We start from the raw sequence: 23,468 nt of genomic DNA on the forward strand, positions 1-23,468 counted from the left end.
TCAGATAGACAGTCTAGCACTGAACTGTCATATTGTACATCAACCCTACACATCTTACTGTATAACAGTCTGATAGACTAGCACTGAACTGTCATACTGTACATCAACCCTACACATCTTACTGCATAACAGTCAGATAGACAGTCTAGCACTGAACTGTCATACTGTACATCAACCCTACACATCTTACTGTATAACAGTCAGATAGTCTAGCACTGAACTGTCACATTGTACATCAACCCTACACATCTTACTGTATAACAGTCAGATAGATAATCTGGCACTGAACTGTCATATTGTACATCAACCCTATACATCTTACTGTATAACAGTCTGATAGACTAGCACTGAACTGTCATACTGTACATCAACCCTACACATCTTACTGTATAACAGTCAGATAGACTAGCACTCAACTGTCATACCGTACATCAACCCTATACATCTTACTATATAACAGTCAGATACACAGTCTAGCACTGAACTGTCATATTGTACATCAACCCTGTACATCTTACTGTATAACAGTCTGATAGACTAGCACTGAACTGTCATACTGTACATCAACCCTACACATCTTACTGTATAACAGTCAGATATGCAGTCTAGCACTGAACTGTCATACTGTACATCAACCCTACACATCTTACTGTATAACAGTCAGATAGACTAGCACTGAACTGCCAGAGAAAAAACAGGGATGCTAGTTGTAATAATTCAACAATGACAAACTCTTATAACGGTCAACCACAAACGTGTGCAGATAAATCCAGTGATATACTTCTACATAAAAGCTGAATTACTGTATTTCAACTCAAGTTTAGCACGTAAAAATACACTTTCACAAGAACATAAAGGCCTTAAAATAATACTTTTGATGCCAATACTTAAGTTTTTCTGGTGTTAAGCTTCAAAAAAACTCATAACTGAAAAAAATAAAATGAATGAAACAGAATCAAGCAAAATGTGTCACTTAAAAATGCTAAACTTTCGGTGAAATACATTATGCAATAATTAAATGTACAAAACAGACATCAAAAAAATATGAGAAAATGAATTATATAAAATAAGAATGTGTCAAAATATGGAATGACATGTAATAAGTTACAATAAAAACTCTGTAGATAAGAAAGTGAAAGAAAAAATCTCCAATGAGAAATGCTAAGACAAAAAATACCTCTACTGACAGTAATAAAATAATGTTTAATTCCAGTTATATGTGGAACTACTTTGATTTAAAGACAGTGGACAATCTCAACAAACTTCATGTGGTTTATTTATTCTACTGCTTTATTGTACTGTACTTTCTTTTAAATTATAGTCAAAAAATTTTCACTCACACGATGGCAATCACTTTCAAGGTTAGAGGAAAGCAGAGTGCCCAGTGTATAAAACCTCCAACCTTTGGCATGTTACTGGCAAACTTTCCCAAGTGTAATGTACAGCCATTCACTCCCTGTTGGCAGAAGACAAGTGGTCTTCGATGAACGTTGAACTGTTGCCTACTGTTACAACAGTCACATGAACAATGAGAGCAGGGGTAGTACCTGTCGACATTTGGGTTTGAACCCACACCTTGTGAGTCCTAGTGAGTGAACAATTAACAGAACTCAGTTCAGAGTATATCCAGTAGTCCTTGCAAAGTGGTTCCAGTCGTATCATACAGCATATACTTGTAGTTCTTCATACCTATACATTCCTACACATTTGGCCACAACATGTTGACTTGTAATTTTCCCACGATGCTTATTTTCTGTAAGTTTCATAAAATTAAACTTGCAGTATGTTTACTAATTTTACAAATGGACGAAAAAAATGCATTAAAATGGTAATAATAACATACTGATACCAAGGCACTATATTTTGCACTTCAGTGCATTGAAAAGAAAACCAAAAACCACAATTTCTGGACTGGTGCCATTTTTACCAAGTGCTCATATCAAACGAAAAGACACTAGCATACTGCAACTTTTAAAATTTATACTGTTCAAAATAAATCATTGATTTTGCTGTTTTATGTGAATGTTCACACATCGCCACCCAAAAGATTGTGTGCCTAAATGATCTAAAGCAGCAGATGTCAATTACCACTTCAACAACTGATGTGCAACTTTTCTAAACAGATGCGTAGGCCTACCTCTACTTCATCACTTGACATCCAACTGTCCCAGAGCAACAAACTTTGTAATGTTACTTCATCACTTCCAACTGTCCTATGTGTACCCCTACTTCATCACTTCATGTGCAACTGTTCTACAGCAATACAGATGTGTACCTCTACTTCATTACTTGGTGTAAAATTGTTCTTTAGCAATAAAATGTGTACAGCAATAGACAAAATGTGTACCACTTCATAACTTGATGTGCAACTTTTCTATGACAACAGATGTGAACTACTATTTCATCACTTGGTGTGCAACTGTTCTATACAATAGATTTGTACTTTAAAATGACATGCTACGGTGGGTTAATGAAAGACAATAGCTTGTAACCGACCAGTTCTAGGTGCATAAATGATACCAAATTAAAAATGCATAAAACTGTGGCAGTCTAGCCATTGGCATTCTCAATCCATTAATGTCAACTAAATGTCTTCACAAGGGGAAACAACTTGCGCTACAAAAATTCCATTAAGTGACAATTTTGACTCGTCAAAAGTTTAATACATGACATAAAAGCTTATTTTTGGAATGGAAGAGATAAAATTGCGAACACTTCACGAGTTGGTTTCTGAAGACAAATCATTGTAAAATTTGAATTTCTATGGAAAGAATCTATTACAGCCCAAGAATCAAATTTTAATGCAGACTCAATGTCAACAAATGCTCTCAGTGGAATCATATGCCCGAAGATAACAGGTGAATTATCCTGGACAATTCCTTGTTTTTATCATCACAATCCAGGCATGTTCTATTTAAATACACATGAAAATTATTATATATAACAATAATAAATAAATATACAAGTTCTTAGACATTCCAGTCACAAAGTTACAGCTATTGGAAGAATCGTACATCTGATGCCTATTTTTATCAACAAAAGTTCCAACACCTATGTACAGGCATAAAGTGATAGCTTGTATATATACAGTCATAGATGTGTTTGTACACAACAATGCAAGTCTAGTATAAACCAAAAGCTTGAAATGGCTTCTCGCCGCAACAGACTTTTGACACTTTCAGGATGGGAGAGGCACAACTTGACATGAGTGAGCTTTAATACCGGAGTGCAAAGATCTTTTGTAATTACCATGGCAACATATCCCTTTCACTTGTGTTGTCAAGGTGCATGCTAATTACAATCAACTTACCAATGGTCTTTGAACCATTTCTCCAAACTAGGTCAAGGTTTAAATATTAAAGCATGGCTTAAATCAAGAGATAATTATCTGAAGTGTATTAAAACACGTTGTTTTTTTTTTCTTCTTGCACTAAGGGACACTGTCTTCAGTTATATCTGACATGTGTATTGAAACAGGTTTTCTCTTTTTGGACTACGGAGATTATCTTTAGTTATATCTGACGTGTATTGAAACACATTTTTTCTTCTTGCACTACGGGAGATTGTCTTTAGTTATCACATGGATTCAATTAATTTATGTTTCCTCAGAATGTTTTATCAGTAACGAAACAAACATGGTTGCCACTGAGTCTTGTCTTTGTCAGCTTCGAATCAATTACCAACTAACATTGTGGGAGTACAACTGTTTCAACTACATGCACAGTAAATGTCTCAGCCTCAAACTGATAACATTGGTATCACCATCAATATGTCAGGGTATGAATGTGCTTTTAAACAGCTTGTCCCACAGACATTCAAACTCCTTGGGTTGTCCAGTTTTTCAATCATACGTGCTAAAGACCTAAAGAAAATTCCTGGCGAATTTCTCACACAAGATTCTGGCTGCTCCGAGTTGTTAAAGGCCTAAAGTCCCAGGCCTGTTGGAGATCTGATGTCATTGACTGCCGATGCACTGCTGTGGTTGAACCTGCACTGTGTGAAGGAACCGTAACACGCTTATGGTGATAAGCGAGGAGACGAGTGGGCTTCATTTCAAGACCGGCAGGTTATAGAAGCTGAATCCCTGCCGTCCTCTGACAGCGCAGTATATGTAAATGAGGTGATATGCTGAAAAGAAAACAATTCAAAAATGCTAATTAGACATCATGATATGGATAACTGTGGTGATGTGTCAGATATCATGTTAGCAAATACACATAACCATTGAAGTGTGTTCAGAAGAGACTTGACATCTTGTCTATTTTAGCTGTGACAAGCGATGTTACAAGTCGATGTCTGTCTGTCTGTCGGTTGGTTGATCGGTCAAATTGACAACATCCTATCTTAGAACATGGGCCATTCACGTTATATGATGACAGGCCTCAGTGCAAAACAACAAACTCTCTGCATGCTGTCTCAGCTTTTGTGAATTTGCATTCGTTTTCCCATCAAAATATGTTCCACCGAGAACAATAATAACACTTTTACACCAGGCAGCGTTGATTTTAGGGTGAATTTTGACGAAATGTTTCTTTACACTCACCTCCAGGAATAATACAGATAATGCCGATAAGGAAAACTACAAAACTGTGGAGAACTGCAGCCAGAAAAAAACATTTATGTATTTATTTATTTGATTGGTGGTAAATGCCAGGCTCAAAAACTTTCACTTATGGTAAATGAACCCCTGAACATTTTTTATTTTTTTGGGGGTCTATTTTTCACTGGACCAAACTGAGCACTCAATTTTAATATATGTATATATACATGATCCCAATCAGACAAACTCCAGAAATGGTTCTAGCATTTTAACCCTAGTCACACAGAATTAAAGCCATTCAAACCAGATAATATGGAAGTATCAAAAGATTTACAATTAAGAACAACTATGAAATATAACATCAACGAATATGTCTATATTCTATCATATAAAACATTAAATAATATCTTGGTATTATTTTTCATCTACTGTATAAGTCTTACTAAAAGGTAATTTTACTTTTATATACCCTTTGATGAGTATGAGCCAGCAGATCTCAAATCCTAGAAATCTGCTGGTATGATTCATACATCTAGATTTCATTTCAGTTCACACACATTTCTACAGGTATGCCAATGTACATATATATACGACAGCTGGACATGTTTTTATAGAAGGCTCACAACAAAACAGAGCCAAATGCGCACACATATTGTATGACTTACATGAAGAGCTGTCTGGCTGCACATATTCTAACAACTGACTGTACAAATACCACTTCTCGCACATGCACCCACACTCCAAGTTAAACACATGAATTTCTCACAATAATGTAAACACAAATAGTTTAGAAAAACAGCAGTGTGTGTATCAATACTCACAGTTTCCCGACACGACCTGCACTACTGTGCCTGTTATCAATAAAGCTGAAAAAGCAGACCCAATACATTGTTTGCCATAAATCTGACACATTGTACATGGAACCTATGATTCACTCTTGTAGCTTTATTTGGCCTAAATTTGTGCTGTCAGCTTAGCGATCATTCTTGCCAGCTTCAAGCAATTAATAACTTTACCCACTGATTTTCGTTGAATCAATTATACTACATTTGCTTAATGCAAACAACAAACGTTTAACTGGCACACGATTAGCATGGTTATGACGGAGAAACTCGATTTAATAGTCCATTAAATTTTAATCCTTATTCCTAAGCAGCACTGTATATTCCCTAGGTCACTGTAACATATACTGTATTTCTTCAACCTTTTCCCATGTTTGCAAGGTGTTTTATTCAAGCACATTCTGAAGGCATTATTCTGAGTAGACGGATAAAATTATACTTTTTGTGAAGCCCTGAAACTGGGCAGCCAAACCAATATAGTTTTGTCTCCAAAATCAACTTAAAATGTGTATAAATTTCACTGAAAGTTTCTCTTACATATGCGAAAACGTTGAGGAATTTGGATAACACGTATTATGATAAGTCTTAATATCCATAATCTTAACACCCAAAAAAGCTGTCTTGAATATCAGCTCCAAAAACAAAGATTAAAACAAAGAATCTACACCTAATCTACAGCTTATCCAGATTTAAGACAGAAAACTTTACCTATGCCAACAACCACAAGGAGAAAAGATGCCAACACAACTCTCCAATTCTCTCGCACTTTTGGGTGTTTTAACCAGCTGTTGAAGAAAAGTAACATATACCAATATAATATCACTACTAGTCTATGCACTGAATAAGAGAAATCAATGTTGAGGTGGAAAACACTAAAAGCCCTTTCTAAAAACAATTTGGTGAATAAGAACAGATAAAATGAACCAGTAGTTGTTTCTTGATTAGGTCTGCTCACATGAAAGCTTTTTTGGGGAGTAACTATTCGTAAACATTTTTTGCGACGCTAAAAAACTTTCTTTGTGTTTCTTTTTACTTCTACGCACATCAAATATTTGCTGCAAATATGAAACATATCATAAAGTAAAACCTTTAGGCCCACTGAAAAGTTGAACTCAGTGCACAAGCACTTGTAATGAGTCTCTGAAGAATGTGAGATTAATGTTGACTCCATACTTTCGCATTTTTTTTCTCCATTATCAGCAGAGTGATGGGGAGAAATATGAAGAGATTCATGATTTTGGAATTTCACAAACAGCTTGTCTATTACAAAGTAAATTGTGCGCAGAAGTAAAGAAGTAAGATTGTCCATGGAAAATGTTAATTATCATGAGATTTTACAAAATTAACCCATGCAATTAATGGGTAAATATAGGGGGTAACACGGGAAGGACATCCTGTTCATATTGATAAAAAAATGAGAGAATGTAAAATAAGCCCACAGAAATCACACATTATTTCATATTCTTTCTTTACATCATACAGACATATATACAAGTGAAAGGTGAACTAAACTAAAAAGTGCGTTAAAAGATAACAGCATGCAAAAACATTAGTAGGCCTAAATATAAAGCTTATAACCACCAGTCACCCACAACACATTAGAAAATGAAATTTGCAACCATATTTATACAGGTACATTGTTAAGAGAAAGCAATAGAATGCGCCAGAAAAAATATTGTATACAAATACTACAAATTATAGATACATAATGGCGATTTAAAATTAAGCATGTGTTTGTGATGTTCACTTGTAAGTTATCCACTACAATAACTCACTTGTCCTCTCAGACATGTCAGATCTATGGTATCACTCTTTCCTTTTACACTCGGTCACTGATTTCTTTGTACAGTATATATGTGTATTTATTTGATTGGTATTTCACTTCTCTGATGGCAGCCAGGATTATGATGGGAGGAAATCAGGGGGTATACAGTATAAATAAGGTTCAACCATAGTTTATACATACTATATATATACATGTAAATGACTTTACACATGTAATGTACGCATGGCGGGCTCAAGGAAGACTGCTTTTGTAACTCAATGATCTCCAAAACAAAATAAAGTATTATTATTATTACAATTATTATTATTATAATTATTATTATTATACCATGAGGCATAACTATTTACCACAAATATATTTATTTATTTGACTGGTGTCTAATGCCAAACATTTCACTTTACTTTTAATATACTGGCTGGCCACCATTATGGTAGGAGGAAACCATGCTTGAGGAAACCCAGGACCATCCGCAGGTTGCTGCAAGACCTTCCCATAAAACAAGCAGAGAGGAAGCATGCATGAGCTGGGCTTGAACACAGTGCTTGCCTTGGCGAGGGGCTCAATGCTTAATTACTGAATTCCTTGCTGTAAATCTGAACATTGTGATAATATTGAGTGAAAGAGCTTCTAATTCTACATTTCCCTTAAGCTCTGCTTGGTTTCCTCCCACCGAAATGCTGGTCATCGTCATAAAAAATGTAATATTCTGAAGTACGGTGTAAAACACAAATAAATAAATAACTACATGTAGTATAATACGAGCTGGGACCTGGAACTGGAAATTCACCACCTATGCCCTACAGGTTACAATGTGGCTGACAAGATACTCACAGTTATACATGCATACACTGTAAACTTGGATCTACTGTTAAACACTAACATGTATACACTGCAAACTTGGATCTACTGTTAAACACTATGCTCCTCTACTTGTAGATGTCAAATTTCCTGGCTTTTCAAGGCTTTTCCAGGTTCAAAATTTACAATTAGCAGCCCTATCAGAATAAACATTCCACATCTAAACTAAGCTTGCAGGAAAGTAAAATAGCCTACAATTAGTTGAACTTTTAGTCTCCAAAGATATTTCAGAAGTTGACAAACTAATTTCTCCAGAATAATGCTGTACACGCAGTAGCTCAGGCTGCTTCTGTATGCACAATTTCAAGGCTTTTCATGGCTTAACCATAAAAAAAATTTTCAAATTTCGGAATTTTTCCAGTTTTCAGGACCCCATACAAACCCTGTAAACATTTTCCGAATAATATATTCCCTTATTTGATCATCAAACTCAGCATCCATCATGGGACATACTAGTATTTATTTATTTATTTATTTATTTGACAGGAGTTTTACACCATATTAAATATTTCACTTCAATAAATCTGAATACAAGCTGTCAATAGCAACAAAACCAGCTGTACAACACATTATTACATGCAATTACTCAAACTTCAACAAAAAATCTTAAAATCTGTGCAATATTTTCGTCCATGAGTAAGTTGCTCATTTTTCCAGATTCTGGGAGTTCTACTGATTTTAAAAGGATGCTTTGAGAGGCGTTTGGAAGGTAATTTTAGCACCAGAGGTAATATCTTATGGCATTTATTTGCCTCCAAAAAATGCTCCTGTGTCGTCGAATTTTTAGGTCAGTTAGGGTAGCTAAAATCAGTACTTAATCAAAATTATGAAAACGAATCATTTGAAATGGGAAAAAAGCAGAAGGCTTTTGACATTATAAATCAAGAGCTATCACCAAGATGCAACAAACAGCTGTACACGTGCATGCCACACCAACCTCAATTAAAACATCGACCCAGCACTACAACAAGAAACTTCAAAACACACAGAAACTGGCACTACAATCATAAATAAAGCGACCAGCATTTACCTTTTCTCATCAGGCCAGGTTTTGGTAGATATACTTGCACAGTCAGCAAATGAGCCATTCGATGAGTGCAATGAGCTGGGGAATTGCCTGAAAATTCCCCATAAGGCAAATGTAATGTAGGATCAGCATATTAAGTTGTGAAATTACAAAAAAAGAGTAGCTCAAATTAAAACTGTTGTCAAACTTTAACTGTGAAAAATTGAGGTATGCAGCCCAATTTATGCAAAAAGTTCCAATAACTTTCACATACAGGCATTTTTAGCTTATGCTAGACAAAAAGTAGTTCAGTGATCCCCATTTTTTTACTAATTATTTTTCATTTTAAAAAAGTGTCACAAGTGATGTAAAAATATGTGATGTATGATGGGTAGAGCAAATATTACAAATAATATGAAGGCATTTTAAATGCTCATGAGACAAAAATGTCTTCTCATGATCTCCACTTTTTATTCGACATCACAATTAATGCTGTCATGTGACATTTTTTTTAAAAATCTGAGTGTTTCACGCTAACTGAGCTACTTTAACCCACACAGCCCCAACGTTCCCCTTCACCTCTCGTTCAAGTGGTTCATACAATAGGCACCTAAAACTTTTGTTCAGGCCTATTACAAGCTGCACACTTCTGAGAGGTCTTTCTAAGAAAGGTGTTTTGAGGGTTGTTTGGAAATTCAAATTGTAAGGAATTCTTCCTGTTTTATTCTGGCTAACGAAAAAGACAGGGATTTGAAAAAAAATAACATGAAGAGAAAAAAAATACCTCGATGAAAATCCTAATAAAAACATTAGAAAGTAGGACCCTTTTTTGAAAGGTGGGTCAGGTTATGCATAACAAACGTATTTAAATGCTGGTCTTAATCTCACTGACTTCATCACATGGGAAACAAAAAATGTAGGCCATTGCAGTAAGGAATCGAGAGTAGATATGTGAACAGGTCTTAGTAAAGATAAATTTATTAATACATGTGTTTGTATCAATATTAAGATGTAATAATCAGCGCTGCATAAAAGCCACTGCAGATGAAATTGTGAGTGGATACGTGAACAGGCGTTAGTAAAGAGGAATTTGGTAATACATGTATTTGTATCAATATTAAGATGTAATAATCAGCGCTGCGTAAAAGCCACTGCAGATGAAATTGTGAACAGGCGTTAGTAAAGAGGAATTTGGTAATACATGCACCAATAAAAAGTTGTTTAAATAGTTGTATTAATTAGAGCTATAAAACCATTGCAAAACATTGATGCTTCTTCTTTACAAGTCTGCACATATATTTAAGATCACAGATTTAAGATCAACTGTGAAGATTTCCACTTGGCATGCTACAATTTCAAAGTGTCCAAAAATTTCTGAGTAAAGCTGTACAGTATTGTTTTCAGAATTTGTTCAATTCACAGTGATTGTTTACATGTATAATGTGCAAAAGTAAACAGTCTAAAAGCACAGTGTCATCTTGACACAGATTCAAAAGCCTTTCCACATTTGTGTGATTAAGTACTGGCTTCAGGTTTAGCAAATTTTGAATTATTAACTGTTCAAAATATCATAACAGAAACTATACAAACATGTAATCACCACAACACATCATAATGATAAAAACAGCCACTGAAAACAATTTTACAGTTCGAATTCCAAATACCATCTGTGTGTTCATGTGCTGTAACTTGAAAGATAATTTTTTTTTTTTTAGTCACAGTTTTTAACTAAGAAAACTACAAATTCAAAATGATGTCTTTTTTCTGAAATCAAATTACTAAACAAGATAAACTTGTGAAAATAACGAGGTACTGATATAACTGGAAACTTAACACATTTGACATGCTCAATTTCCCAGAGACAAACAAGTTAATCAACCTGATAAGAACTTATCAAGCTCAAAAGACCATCAATTTTAATACAGTATTTCCACCATTTGTTTTTGTCAACGTCTTCATAATAAACATGTAACTTAATTCTGTATTATTGTATTTCAAACATTTAATATACAAATCAGGAGCCCTATACACAAAGCATTCTGCATCATTACATGTAGGTAAAGTCTATGCCAACCAGAAATGTAGGTATTATGCTGTCATTGAGTTGTGTGTACATAGTGCTACATGTATTTTGTGAAATATTGCCCAGATGTACGCACTGAAGCTAGGTTGCTGCAAGAGGTACATACTGCAATACTTACAGTCGATTGGCTGGAAACAAACCATCTGTCTCATCTCCTCCAATCAATGCACTTTCATCTCCCTTAAAAATAGGTTTAAAACATGGCCTGGTGATTTCAGGTTGAAATTTTACCATCAGTTGTGAATCGGTAATATTGCACATTAAAGTAGAGACAGTAACCAAAGAGCTATTGTCCTGACTGTCTTTACACTGTATCTTTTGCTGACAAAATACTGGCATATCTACAGTTTAGAGTGCAATTTGTTTTGATCACATGGTAGAGGAGATATGAAGTCAAATCAATGAGGAATCTGCTTTCCATAATGATCAGCTAAGAAGCAGGTCAACGATAAACAAAGGCTGCCACTAAACTTTACCACTCCCTCCACAGCTAGGTGAAATGTTGATATGTCATTGGTCATCAATGGCACCCAATCATGGCACTGTAATGTAGCTTAAGCTGGCTGAGAGACACTCCTAACACAGTACTCAGCATGCATCTTTCCCATCTACCCACCGCCGGAAAATCTTATTGACCTTAACAACTCAAACCTGCCTATATTTTGTATGCACTAATACCCAGATTCATCCAATGTGTAGATATGTGAAGCCAGCATCAGTATACCATCTTAAGTCAAGTGCATAGACAGACGTTAAGACAACCAGACCACCTGAGTTGATGGAATGAGCATGTGCACATGTCACATGAAAAAAAAATTGTTTTCACTTTTGTATTTGCAGTCTTAAATCACAGCCTTTCTGACTGTCATTTATTGTATCTTTCTGTGTTTCTTCACTTTTGAAATGAATCCTAGAGTCAATAATGTTCTGTTGTGTGTACTCAAGAGTATTTCGCTTGTGATGGTCTTGAATTCTTTTTGCCATTTTCAAATTGAGAGTTGGCAAAATAGGTTCTGATTACAGGCAGTAAAACTCTTGAGAATGGGTTTGTCACTCCAATGGTATGTCTAAATAGTTAATGTTATGTCAGGAAATAAGACCCCACTAATGCACCCACAGAAAAAGGATGACATCTGAGTTGAGTTGGATTTGCTCAGGGTACAATTTGTTTGGCTGTCTCCCTTGCAAAGAACTCTCAACAAGATAAATCTTGGCATTAAAAAAGAAGAAGGTTCCTAGATGTAAGTGTATCGTGTTAAAAATAGTAGTGAGACTAATTCAACATTAAATATACTACCTTCATATTTTATATCTCGCTGAATTATAGTAAAGACCATTTATGCGTAGCTTTCACATCACTACTTACATCACTCATTGATGTCTCCCTGAATGAAGTGGGAGTAGGCCAAAATGCCCTACATCATGTCTACCATAATGTCTGCTTGTTTTAGTCAAAGCACCCGCTATAGCATTCTTGTTGGCTAACTGATATAAATGGACAAAAATAGTCCTCCCATTACTTAGAAACAGTAACACATGAATAAGGGCACAAAAGTAAACATGTGACACATTTTGGCAGTAGTAAAGGCTGATCCTTTGATTTGTCAATGATTCCGTTCTCAACTGTTCATCGTGAAAAGCTAGTTCTTCACTGAATTGATGACGAACTACGACTTTACAGCAACCTCAGGTTTAAACTTTCCTAGGTTACAAATAGCACCTCTTCACGGAGAAGTAAAGTGACAGCAATCACCCATACTCCATTGCCCTACTATTGTACCACCGATTACGCAGAACGCAGAACGCAAAACAACATCAACAACAACAACAACAACAACACTCATGCTAGCTTTACTTACAAGATGGAATTCCTGAATGTTCTCGTCTCCATTTGCCTTTTCGACAGCAGAGAGCTTTTTGTTTTGTATTGGGTTACTTTCTCTTGTAGATCCGTACAATCTAACTTTATCTTCTTCCTCCTTATTCAGAGAATCATCTACGTAATATTTGCCCCCATTGCCACTGGAGGCCATTTTGTTATTTTGACAGCTTAGGGGTGTTATAAAATTTATAACATGTGAATATCGGTGCACTTTTGATTAATATACGGACAAGGACTACACAAAACTTATGATTTCCACCATAAATTAATGAATCAATTATTAAAAGGTTCGCCCGTATGTTTAGATATTTATGTATGTATTCTTGATTGACAAAAATTATAGAATAAAATTCATCAATTATATCTATATTAACTCGCGGACCGAATGACAGTCCGTGCGCCCCAAAGGCCAGGCGGCGCTGAAGACTGACTGTTATATAACCAGAGGGGCGTCAAGGTTGCCAGTTGGGTCACAGGTCTACAATTCACAAGTTTCAGATTCAGGAAAATGCCCACATTAATCATCAACACTAACACGCCTGGCTCGAAAGTACCCCAGGGGTTCTTAAACGAAGCAACAAATGTGGTGGCAGAGATGCTCGGGAAGCCCGCTTCCGTGAGTTAAGTAGGCCTTGGCCTACCTCGGAACGGTGTGATACTTGCATAGGGGTAGGCGTCGGCGACGTAACTATTGCCTTAGCCAAGTATCTCGGCTGTATTCTTTTATTATGGGGTTAGGCGTATATCACGTAGGTCTAGGGGTGACTGGCGGTCCCCGCGTATCAGTAGGCCTATATATATGCCACCATTACACCGAGGTCTCGGGCTACTATTGCCTTAGTTATGATCGAGACGTCCAGACTTGCTAGTTTACTTTGCTTATACGTCGTCACTAATTACACAAACTGTGGTCTGCTCGGATTGTGTTGGTTTGATTCTACATGACGAACGGGTTAAGTCCCTGATTTGGTCGTGGGGCGGCATATTTATAGGCTACTGGTACATCAGCCTATAAGTTTAGCACCAGCTTTAAAAGTTTGTGGGGCAGTTTTAACAGACTTAAGGATAGCCCGCAGAATTTGCGCTACCGGTACAAGGTTTTTGTAGATAAGTTATTGATCAGTTGTATATATGTAGACCTATGATGGGTCACCTTGGGGTTTCATGTCATAGGCCTTACTTCATAAAAAAAAAAATTAAAAAAATTCAGTCATGACGTTGAGGAGTCATTAGGCGTGTACATATATAGGCCTACAGTGTCTACATGCGCCAGGGCGAGTCCATGCTGCCGCCTCTGAAGTATCATGGCGACGACACCAGCCATGACACCCCACCCAGCCATACCTATCCTTACCGCCCCGTGTTCATTTGCCGTAAATTACAAAATTCATGATTTTCACGTCCCTCGTGTATGAAAAGTTCTTTGTATGAAGCCATATGATAGGGTAAATTTTGAATGTTATGTAGCCTAAACTCAGTGTTATGATTGATGCAAAAATGTATTATTTCAACTGGTTTTATATTGAACAGAATATTGTCAACCTTAGAATCTTTGTTAAATTAATAGAAAGTATGTTATATCTAACAGAATAATCTGATATAACCGAATACGTTTTAGCATCACTCCGGCAGACTGATACATTTAATTTATTTTTATCTTCGTGTATTAAGCTGAAGTTTATGGGTATCTTACAATTATATTTTATTTGGTTGCCTTTAATAGTAAGTCTAACTTGTTTTCCCCCCACACTGGTCTGTTGACAGTTCGTCGCAGTAAGAGTTCATACGGACCAGGTTATGTCCTTTGGCGGGACACAGGATCCTTGCGCTACGGTCGATCTGATGTGCATTGGTAAAATGGGGCCAGACGTTAACGACCAACACACTGTGACCATCGGGAACTTCATTCAGTCCAAACTATGCATCCCTCTAAACCGGTTTGTTTCATTTTTAGACTATTTGAATCCAAGGCTGTGTTGGATTTTAAATCCACCATATAGTGTTCAATAGTGTAATCTCTTATCCTCGATACGCTATCAGTCGAGGGAATCGCGGTCGCTAACAATGTGGTTAAATTTTGCTTTAAGTTTTTCCTCTTGAAAATCAAACACGTGATCATCAACACTTCGCACATATGCCCCCCGAATCAAAGGTTGAGAGGGCAGGGTAAGCAACAGCTGCTGTAACATTCACTGCGCGCTATTGAACAGTTACATTTGATTGTGGGGTTTGACGCAGTGGTCAATATTTCACTTGTAGGATGGCGGCCAGTATTATGGGAGGAAACTGGGCGGAATCGGGGGAAACCTGCTACCGTCCGCAGGTTGCCAGACCTTTCATCGTACGGCCAGAGACGAAGCCAGTCAGGTTATGAACGGTTAGAGGAAAGCGCGAATTTACCACAACAGCAGTTGTCCAGTTAGTGAACTTCCTATGAAATGGTTTTCTGAACCCTTATGGACGATTTAGTTCAGGAGATGCAAAAGTCTACATACGAAGACGCAATTAAATCCCAGAAATCCTGATATTTACAAGATCTAGCCATAATATTTAGTGAACAGTTATACCGATTTTTCCATGAGCGTAAGTGCAATGATTTCAGGAATGGCCATCTGGCCTGTGTGGTTCTTACACGTGAAAAACAAACCTGCTCTGCAATCCTTCGGTTTCTGGCCGATGGTAGTAAACTCGTTTTGCATCAGTATAAACCAGGTTTTAAATTGTAAAAACCTTAATATCACTGCCTTTCTTAACCACGCTGAGTAATAAAATTTGTTTCAAGTGTTTATTGTAAAAAGATAATACTCCATAACAAATGACAACGAAACTCAACATAAACAACAAACGACTCATTGGTCAAAAACCAGTTCCAATCGCGCTGTTGGCGGCATCATGACTTCCTCGATGACGTGGACAACTCCGTTCACGCAAGTGTTATCTGGGGTGGTCATAGGAATAGAGTTTACCATCCATTTGTCTGAAAGAAAATTTTAAAAAATTTTGAAGTTCAAAATTATTCCCCTGCATAGTGGGTATTGCTTGCGTATTTACGAGTTTCATGGTATTTAAATCGCATGCCAAATATAGGGAGGCATATGTATGGAAGCGAGGTGCTGCTCATTAACTTTAATAAGCAACGCAATTAGTTCAAGTATTATATATATATTTTTGTAGCCGTTATTGCATCCAAACAGGGGACCAAAATCCGAATTAAATATGCCTGATGGGGCATTAATAAATGTAAAACAAACCGCTTTCCATTGTAACAGTAGCGGTTTTGCCCGACGCCATAGTGATGGTATCTTTCGTCGTCCATGCAGCCGTGTAAAATGTTCCCTTCATCACGTGATACATCAGGGTTTCTGTAAATAAACCCAGGTCAACAGTAGAAACTTTTCTATCCGGTTCGGTGTTTTGAATGTAACGTCGCATTTACAGATTTTAATTTGGTAAAGAGTCCGGTTAATTAAGGTCTCCTAAGGAGTTACCTGTATGAGTGTTCAGTAATGAACTTATCACCTTTTTACATTTACCTGGTGATGGCCTTGATTGTTACATTTAAAGTCGTTGCTGAACCAGTTTGATAGTTACATAAAATGGTGGCAGGGAGAATGTAAAATCCATTGTGGTTAACGCCTCCCTGCCACGTTACCTTTTAAGGCGGTTTCATTTTTCATAAGATCATCTCTTGTCTTCTCTGGGATTTTCATGAAAGCGTCGTCAGTTGGAGCAAAGACAGTAAAGGGTCCCTCTCCTGTTTATGAAGTAGTGAAAGTGTAATATGAAAGACTGGACATTAAGCTCTGGATTATTTAAGCACAACTATTAGAATACGTTGAATAGTTATTTGGTGGGCAACGGGCTATTTTAGGTGCGGAGAATAGATTCTAGAATTTGGAAGTATATTTGTGACTAGACGTAGGCATGGTTTGCGTTTAAACGTCTGCACATTTTGCTGGACCAGTGTACTATGACTGTCGTCTGTACAAATGAACTGTTAAACCAAAATGCAGGATTTTGCTGGAAGGGTACACTAATTGCACCGCCGATATATTTCCTGGGTTAGAAAACTGGTGCAACAAATTCAGCGATTCCATAGATTTGGCAAAGGTGACGGGGTTTTCCGCATGGCCGGAAATTTAAATTTCCGTGCATCTTTTAGGCAGATTAAAAGTAATTCAACCCTCCATCATTGTGGGCACGTTACAGAAAAAAAAAAAAAAAAAAAAAAAAAACGAACTCACCCATAAGCATTTCCGCCAATTTAGCTTTATTAAGCGCTTTGGTTAGCATCTTGAATACTGGACATTCGGCCATGGACTTTGACATTTTGCCCATTGGCGGTTGAGGAAGTCCCTCCATTTCATAAACCATTCCGTTCGTGGCGGTTTCTCCGGGCATCTTTTTTATGATGCGACCAGAGGCAGTGATTACCTGAAAAAAGCCATCATGAAACTCCCGGTTAGAAATGGTGTAAAAAAAAAAAAAAAAAAAAAAAAAAAAAAAAAAAAAAAAATAGGGGAGAGATTGAATGGAAATGTGTATGAATAGTTAGATCTAGGTAAAAAAAATTGTGCAACTTTGAAAAAAAAACAGGAAAAACAAAAAAACGTAAATTTTTTTTTTTTTTAGTTACCTTGTCATTTTGTACTTGTTAATGCGAATCATGTCCTCTCCGCCCAGTAGGGTAGGTATCTTTAGATCGTTCTGCAAGTTGCTGTCCTTTAGTTCGCCAGTCATTACACTGTATTTCATGATGCGCTCCATCGAGGTCTCATTTTCAATAAAGTTTTAACGTACTCCGGTAGATTTCAAACACTTTGTCAGTTGGGGCGAAGGCGGTGAAAGGACCTTTCGAGGGGAGAAAAAAAAAAAAATTTTATTGAAACCAAATATTGTGCGGAGACTGGATAGGTTAAAGAATATTTAGTCGTTGGCAGAACTGCCATTCCTTTAGACCAGGACAGATACATAACTTTTTTTTTTTAAAACAAAAGTGGTTTGTTACATCTGATGGGGGGGGGGTGGGGGGGGAGTGGGGAAAAAAAAATCCAGGCGTTGAAAAGTTGCTTACTTTAGGCATCCAGCATACTGGACATTCTGAACAAGCAAGCCATTCAACACGGACCAGTACAACCGGGTCACAGAAAAGGCGCAAGGAACGTTCATGACGAACAATTTCATTTACAATTCCCAGTTAGTGGACAAACTCACGGAAAGGCAATGGAGAAGTATACACCATACCTGTTGTTTCTAATTGCGAAACAGACGCGCCTTCGTGAGGTATTCGACGTAAGTCTTCAGTCCCATCGATTCGGCCAACTTCGGAATGGTTTCGCCCCCTTCAGCGCGACGACGCTCCGCTTCTTTTAGCAGCATTCTATACAATTTCTCATCACGACTCTCTTCTCGCTTGTCGCTAATCCAAAAAGAAGCCAAAGTCATGCCGACTACGCTAGAGATCAACAGGAAAAAGAACAGCTGCATGGTGAAGCACTCCGTTATACACTTTGCTGGAAACTGTCGATGACGAATGTAACCTGTTGTGCGCAGCTCGGGTTTATATAGGCCGTAGGACTTCTGTGGAAGCGAGGCTTGACCACGTTTAAAATATGAAAACAAATTGGCTGTTTGCTGTCTTGAGGTCTTCAGATATGCTAATCTATTTTAGCTGAAGATCTGAATTAACGGAAATGACAAGTAAACTTCATGTAACGCGCACGAAAAAAAGCTTGGCATTCCGTCAACATTGAGAACTGGTGATTGGTTCTCTTTACATGATACGACCTAATACTTTCTTATTTCTGTTGTGATTTGCATTTAACAGTATTCTGGAAACTGGTCTTGCATGCAGTGATTGACGTGAAACACATATTATGCTTCTCGATGGGCATACGAATGTTATATGTCTCTTACATTGATGGGGGGGGGGGGGGGGGGGGCAGCATATGTTCTATACCCCCCTCTTTTCCACCCGATCATATGAAAAAAAATAACACCACAGCGAATGTTCATTGCTTTCTTCACTGTTTTGAATCGGATGTTAAAGCATTTCTTTTAAGTTTTTGTTTCAAACAGATCAATGCACTCGTTTTTTTTACTTATTTATTTAATTTTATTGGGTTTAGTAAACTTTCCTGATGCTGAAAAAAACAGTGACCATTTCTTTCTTCACCTGAAGGAGGATAACCAAGCTATCGTATAGTCATTATACCTTGACTGATTGGATGCTAGACGTACACCAGGAGGGTATAGACCAAGAAATTGCCGGTCCGATGTGAATGTACTGTGACTGAATGGGCACCTGACGCTCACCAGAAGGGCCCAGATCGATCACTGGTCGCTCCGGTATGAGTGTGGTGAGCGGATGGGCACCTGACGCTCGCCAGAAGGGGTCAGACCGATAACTGGTCGCCCTGGTGTGAGTATACTGGAGACTGATCACTATACCCTTCCTGCGATTAGATTCTACGTGGGATTAGTTACGTGGGAGGGGGTGGGGGAGCACTAATGTGCAATATATAATATATACAGCTTATCATGACAGTGTGTTGACCGCGATGATGTATAAGCTCTCGTTGTCTGAGGTCGGCCTGTCGTATCGCTGATGAAAACATCGCGGAACACGTGCTTTTGTGATAATCTATTGTTATTAACCTTTAGTTTTGAATATTAATATATTCTTTAAATTTCTATTTCATTACATTCGGTTTGTAAACGATTTAAAATAAGTGAATATGGTGAACATTCACGAGCGTGGACTATTTCGAAGCCGCCATTGCACAAAATCGCGGTCATATTCTACGCCACGGGAATCCCCTCACGCACTGTCGTCACGTGAGAGGACGTGGGTTATGCTAGCAAAGTTTCCGCATGCGGTATAGTTTAAAATCATGTCTTGTTTGAAAGGAACGGCTACAGCACTATGATGGAAAGACTGCTTTTACTGAAAATATCATGCCCATGCGGCTGGGTAGCCACTGATCGTGACTCCACTGGAAAGTTTTCAAAAGGAGCAGTGAACATTGATAATGGAACATCGGTAGACATTAATGATGAAACTACTGACGACTGTCGTGAGTGTGTTAGCACCGGATATAATTTGCTCGTTTAACTGTTTATATTCAGCAGATTGGAAGACGAAATTTTGGATTCATGTGACAAATTTATTTGACTAAGTGGAACGAGATCAGAGATCAACATGTGAATATTTATCAGCCCGACCTTGTGTTCAGGTTGCTTAGAGGACAAAGTTCAGGAGTGTCACCATGAAGATATTCTGTAGGGTCGGAATTTGGAGGTCACGTGATCAGCCTTTCGAGTATAACCAAAATGGCCGCCCAGTGTTAAAGCATTAGGGAAAAGTCACTTTTTCCACTTCGCTAGGGAGCTGTAAGGCCTTGTTTTACAAAATTACATCAGGAAAGCTCTGCAGAAATGTTCGGAAAAGCTGAAAATTAGACAAATTCAGCGGATACAATATCACTGACAGCGATTTAAAATACGCATTTTCTTATGCACTGACGTTGGGAGGGCCGTTTTCTTCACCCACTCCCTTTGTTGCTTAGGAGATCACGTGATCTCTAGCTTCCGATCCGTCTTACAGAATTTTCACTCAACGTTAGTAAATACCGTGACGTCGCGGTGTTAACCATGCTTGATGCGTTGAACAAGTTAATTTGGGAGCGGCGATCAAAGTTTTTGTCTTGAAAGTTACTTAATTCTCCAGGCTGTAGCAAACATGCTTGTCGTTTCTTTGTGTGCTGAAACGAAGACCATTAAATTTGTTTTCTTTGGAGTTTAATGTTGTTGTTGTAATTACGTCTCACCAAATTCTGATGGGCTCTCCCGGGTAGAGGGCACTTTGAATGTAAACATTGAAAGTAGTCCCTGTTTTCAGAGGATGCATATACCAACCATTCTATACGGGAAAATATAGGATGCCTGTGTATCATGTGCGTAACGGTCATAGTTGTAGGATAAATACATATACTGGTTCTGTGATGCAGTACGTGTGCAGAAGATTGTGTCGTGGTCGGCATGGTGTTTCACTGAGGCAGCATATGAATGTTTGTAAATAGCACGTCTTTATGACCGTACTTTCATTATACGTCCTGACTTTGTTCTGCTGCAAAGCTCTTCCCATGGTATACATTTTCTTGAGGTTTGTGAAACCCTGTATTGAGCTGGCCAAATTACATTTATTCTAATCCAGCAAAAAGATACTGGCAGTGCTTCCATTTTGTATGACACTGTAGCCAAGCGAAAGATAAATCCTGAAGGGCTGAAATTTTGCGGAGGTCGCTGTGTTGTTTTTCATACAGTGGCTCTCACTATATCATGTGACTGAAGTGAGTTAATCGTAGGACAAGATGTGCAGAGGGGCGACAGATAATAGCAGTAGTTATGAATTACAGCTGATCCATTTCCTGTTTGTCAGAGCGATGTAAATGTGTGTTGTTCTTTCTTTCTGTGTTGTAGGCTGTACATCAATTTCTACGATTTGGAGAGACACAATGTAGGTTGGAATGGTAAAACATTTGCGAAGTGACAGTGACTCTGAGACTGAGGCGATGTACGGCATTTCTTCCATATTAAGCAGTGTACATACTTGAAAATATTAAATATCCACTATAATATCTGTGTACATTTTTTACACAACAATGCCTTTCATGTTCACATATCGGGCCATTGTGCTAACAAAAGGGTATTCGACCCTCACAAGAGGAAATCTAGAGTCTCTGTGTGTATGCCTTAACATGAATGACTAACATCGGAGATAATTGGCCGTACAGCTGAGTCACAAGATTTGCTATGATTTTTGTATTTCTGAACAAGAACGGCCGCGGTAGCGAGATCGGTCACCATAACAAGAACGGTCGCGGTAACAAGAACGGCCACGTTAACAAGAACGGCCTCGGTAATAAGAACGGCCACGATACAAAGAACGGCACGGTAACAGGAACCTCCACAATAACTTCATGCTGTTTTTGTGACCCTGAAAATGAATGAATTGCAGCGATAATACACGCAACCTTAAGACCAAACTAACGATGGCATCGGGTGCCAAGCGCCCGTGTTTCGAAATAACCACTCCACTGGTGTTTTTCACCAATGCGGTCGCTGTGAGTTCAAGTCCAGCTCATGCTGGCTTCCTCTCCGGCTGTACATGGAAGGTTTTTCAGCAACTTGCGGATGGTCGTGGGTTTCCCCCGGGCTCTGCCCAGTTTCCTCCCACCATAATGCTGGCCGCCGTCGGATAAGTGAAATATTTTTGAGCACGGCGTAAAACACCAATCAAATAAATAAATAAATACTGGTGGTAAGCGACTCTGTACCAACGAGCAGTTGAGTTTAGTCGCGTCTTAAGCCATTATGAATATCCTTGAGTTGTGTGTAAAGCCGCACTCACATAAACGAATAAATAAGCTATCGCGTATATCAAGTTTAAATCATTGCAATGCTCACGTGGTGTACCAGTATTCGACTAAACCCGTCCAGCGTTCAAAAACCAGTGAAGGTGTTGGTATCAAGATGTGAGATCAAAGTACAAATTTCCTGCCAGAGACCGGAATTAAACTCGCACTTGGTGTAACTAGGTATCTCATGGCTATGAGTCATTGTCCCACGTATCGCTCCCATTTGTTTGTTTGTTTGTTTGTTTTTTTCACGATATACACTTATAGTCTATTTCTTGCAGAGTCGCCTCTATTCAGCTATCCATAAAACCACCTATACTTTGCCAAAATTGCCTTTAGTCAGGGACACGCAACGACTCAAGCTCTGCACGTGGATATGTTGGAAGTTCATATTGTTTGGAAGAAAAATGGAGTTACAACACTTTTTCTAATTCATAATGTTAAAGTCCATAAGCTCGGTTTCGATGGCAAGTACCTTTTACCTTGGGTGAGGTCAGGTCGTTTTTTACAGTCACAAAGTCCCTCAGTTCTGAGCTTGTCCAAACATTTTCACCAGGCTGTGCATCTGATGGTTATTCTGTGTGTTCTGTCTGACCTCGTCGAGTGTCATGGTTTTCAGGAAACAACATAATTGACGTAGGCTTCAGCAAGACTCTCAGTCGGTGTTGAAGTTTGCGGGTGACGAATAATGAAATTAGCCGGATTGTTCTCGTCTCTTCCCGGTCGGTAAATAAGTTGGCAATTTGTACGGCGTAAGACGCAGACGCCAGCTTTCGAGACCAGCAGAGGTCGGTTTTTGACTTTGAAAGATCCCTAGCAAAGGTTTGTGGCCCGTCATAATGGTAAAGTCAGAGCGTTGCTCTGTGTCGGTTAGTACGCGGCTGCCATAGCTACACACTTTGCGCTTTTGACAAAGGATTGTCCCTAATCCCACAGGGCTGGCATCGGCTAACATTTCTGTGGGCAGGTTCGGATAAAAGAAACTCATTACCTCGGCACTGGTGAGAGCACGGTTGAGTTCATGAAGTGCATGCTGTTCACGTGCACCCCAT

The 23,468-nt window shown here is 38.2% G+C and overlaps 2 protein-coding genes across 2 annotated transcripts; one reads left to right on the top strand and one right to left on the bottom strand.

Moving 5' to 3' along the window:
* Positions 1-1,079: 1,079 nt before the first annotated feature.
* Positions 1,080-13,148, bottom strand: LOC135476409 (transmembrane protein 134-like). The gene is made up of 7 exons (XM_064756418.1): positions 12,975-13,148; positions 11,234-11,295; positions 9,057-9,143; positions 6,091-6,167; positions 5,362-5,406; positions 4,544-4,597; positions 1,080-4,128 (listed from the first exon to the last, which is right to left on the bottom strand). Exons 1-7 carry the CDS (start codon positions 13,146-13,148, stop codon positions 4,049-4,051), a joined length of 579 nt encoding a protein of 192 aa, XP_064612488.1. The 3' UTR covers positions 1,080-4,048.
* A 294-nt stretch (positions 13,149-13,442) lies between these two features.
* Positions 13,443-21,646, top strand: LOC135476682 (macrophage migration inhibitory factor-like). Its single transcript, XM_064756791.1, has 3 exons — positions 13,443-13,613; positions 14,762-14,934; positions 21,479-21,646. The coding sequence occupies exons 1-3, from the start codon at positions 13,506-13,508 to the stop codon at positions 21,546-21,548; spliced, it is 351 nt and encodes a 116-aa protein (XP_064612861.1). The 5' UTR covers positions 13,443-13,505; the 3' UTR covers positions 21,549-21,646.
* The last annotated feature ends 1,822 nt before the right edge of the window (positions 21,647-23,468 follow it).

Source organism: Liolophura sinensis, chromosome 10 (genome assembly GCF_032854445.1).
Source record: "Liolophura sinensis isolate JHLJ2023 chromosome 10, CUHK_Ljap_v2, whole genome shotgun sequence".
Taxonomy (NCBI): domain Eukaryota; kingdom Metazoa; phylum Mollusca; class Polyplacophora; order Chitonida; family Chitonidae; genus Liolophura; species Liolophura sinensis.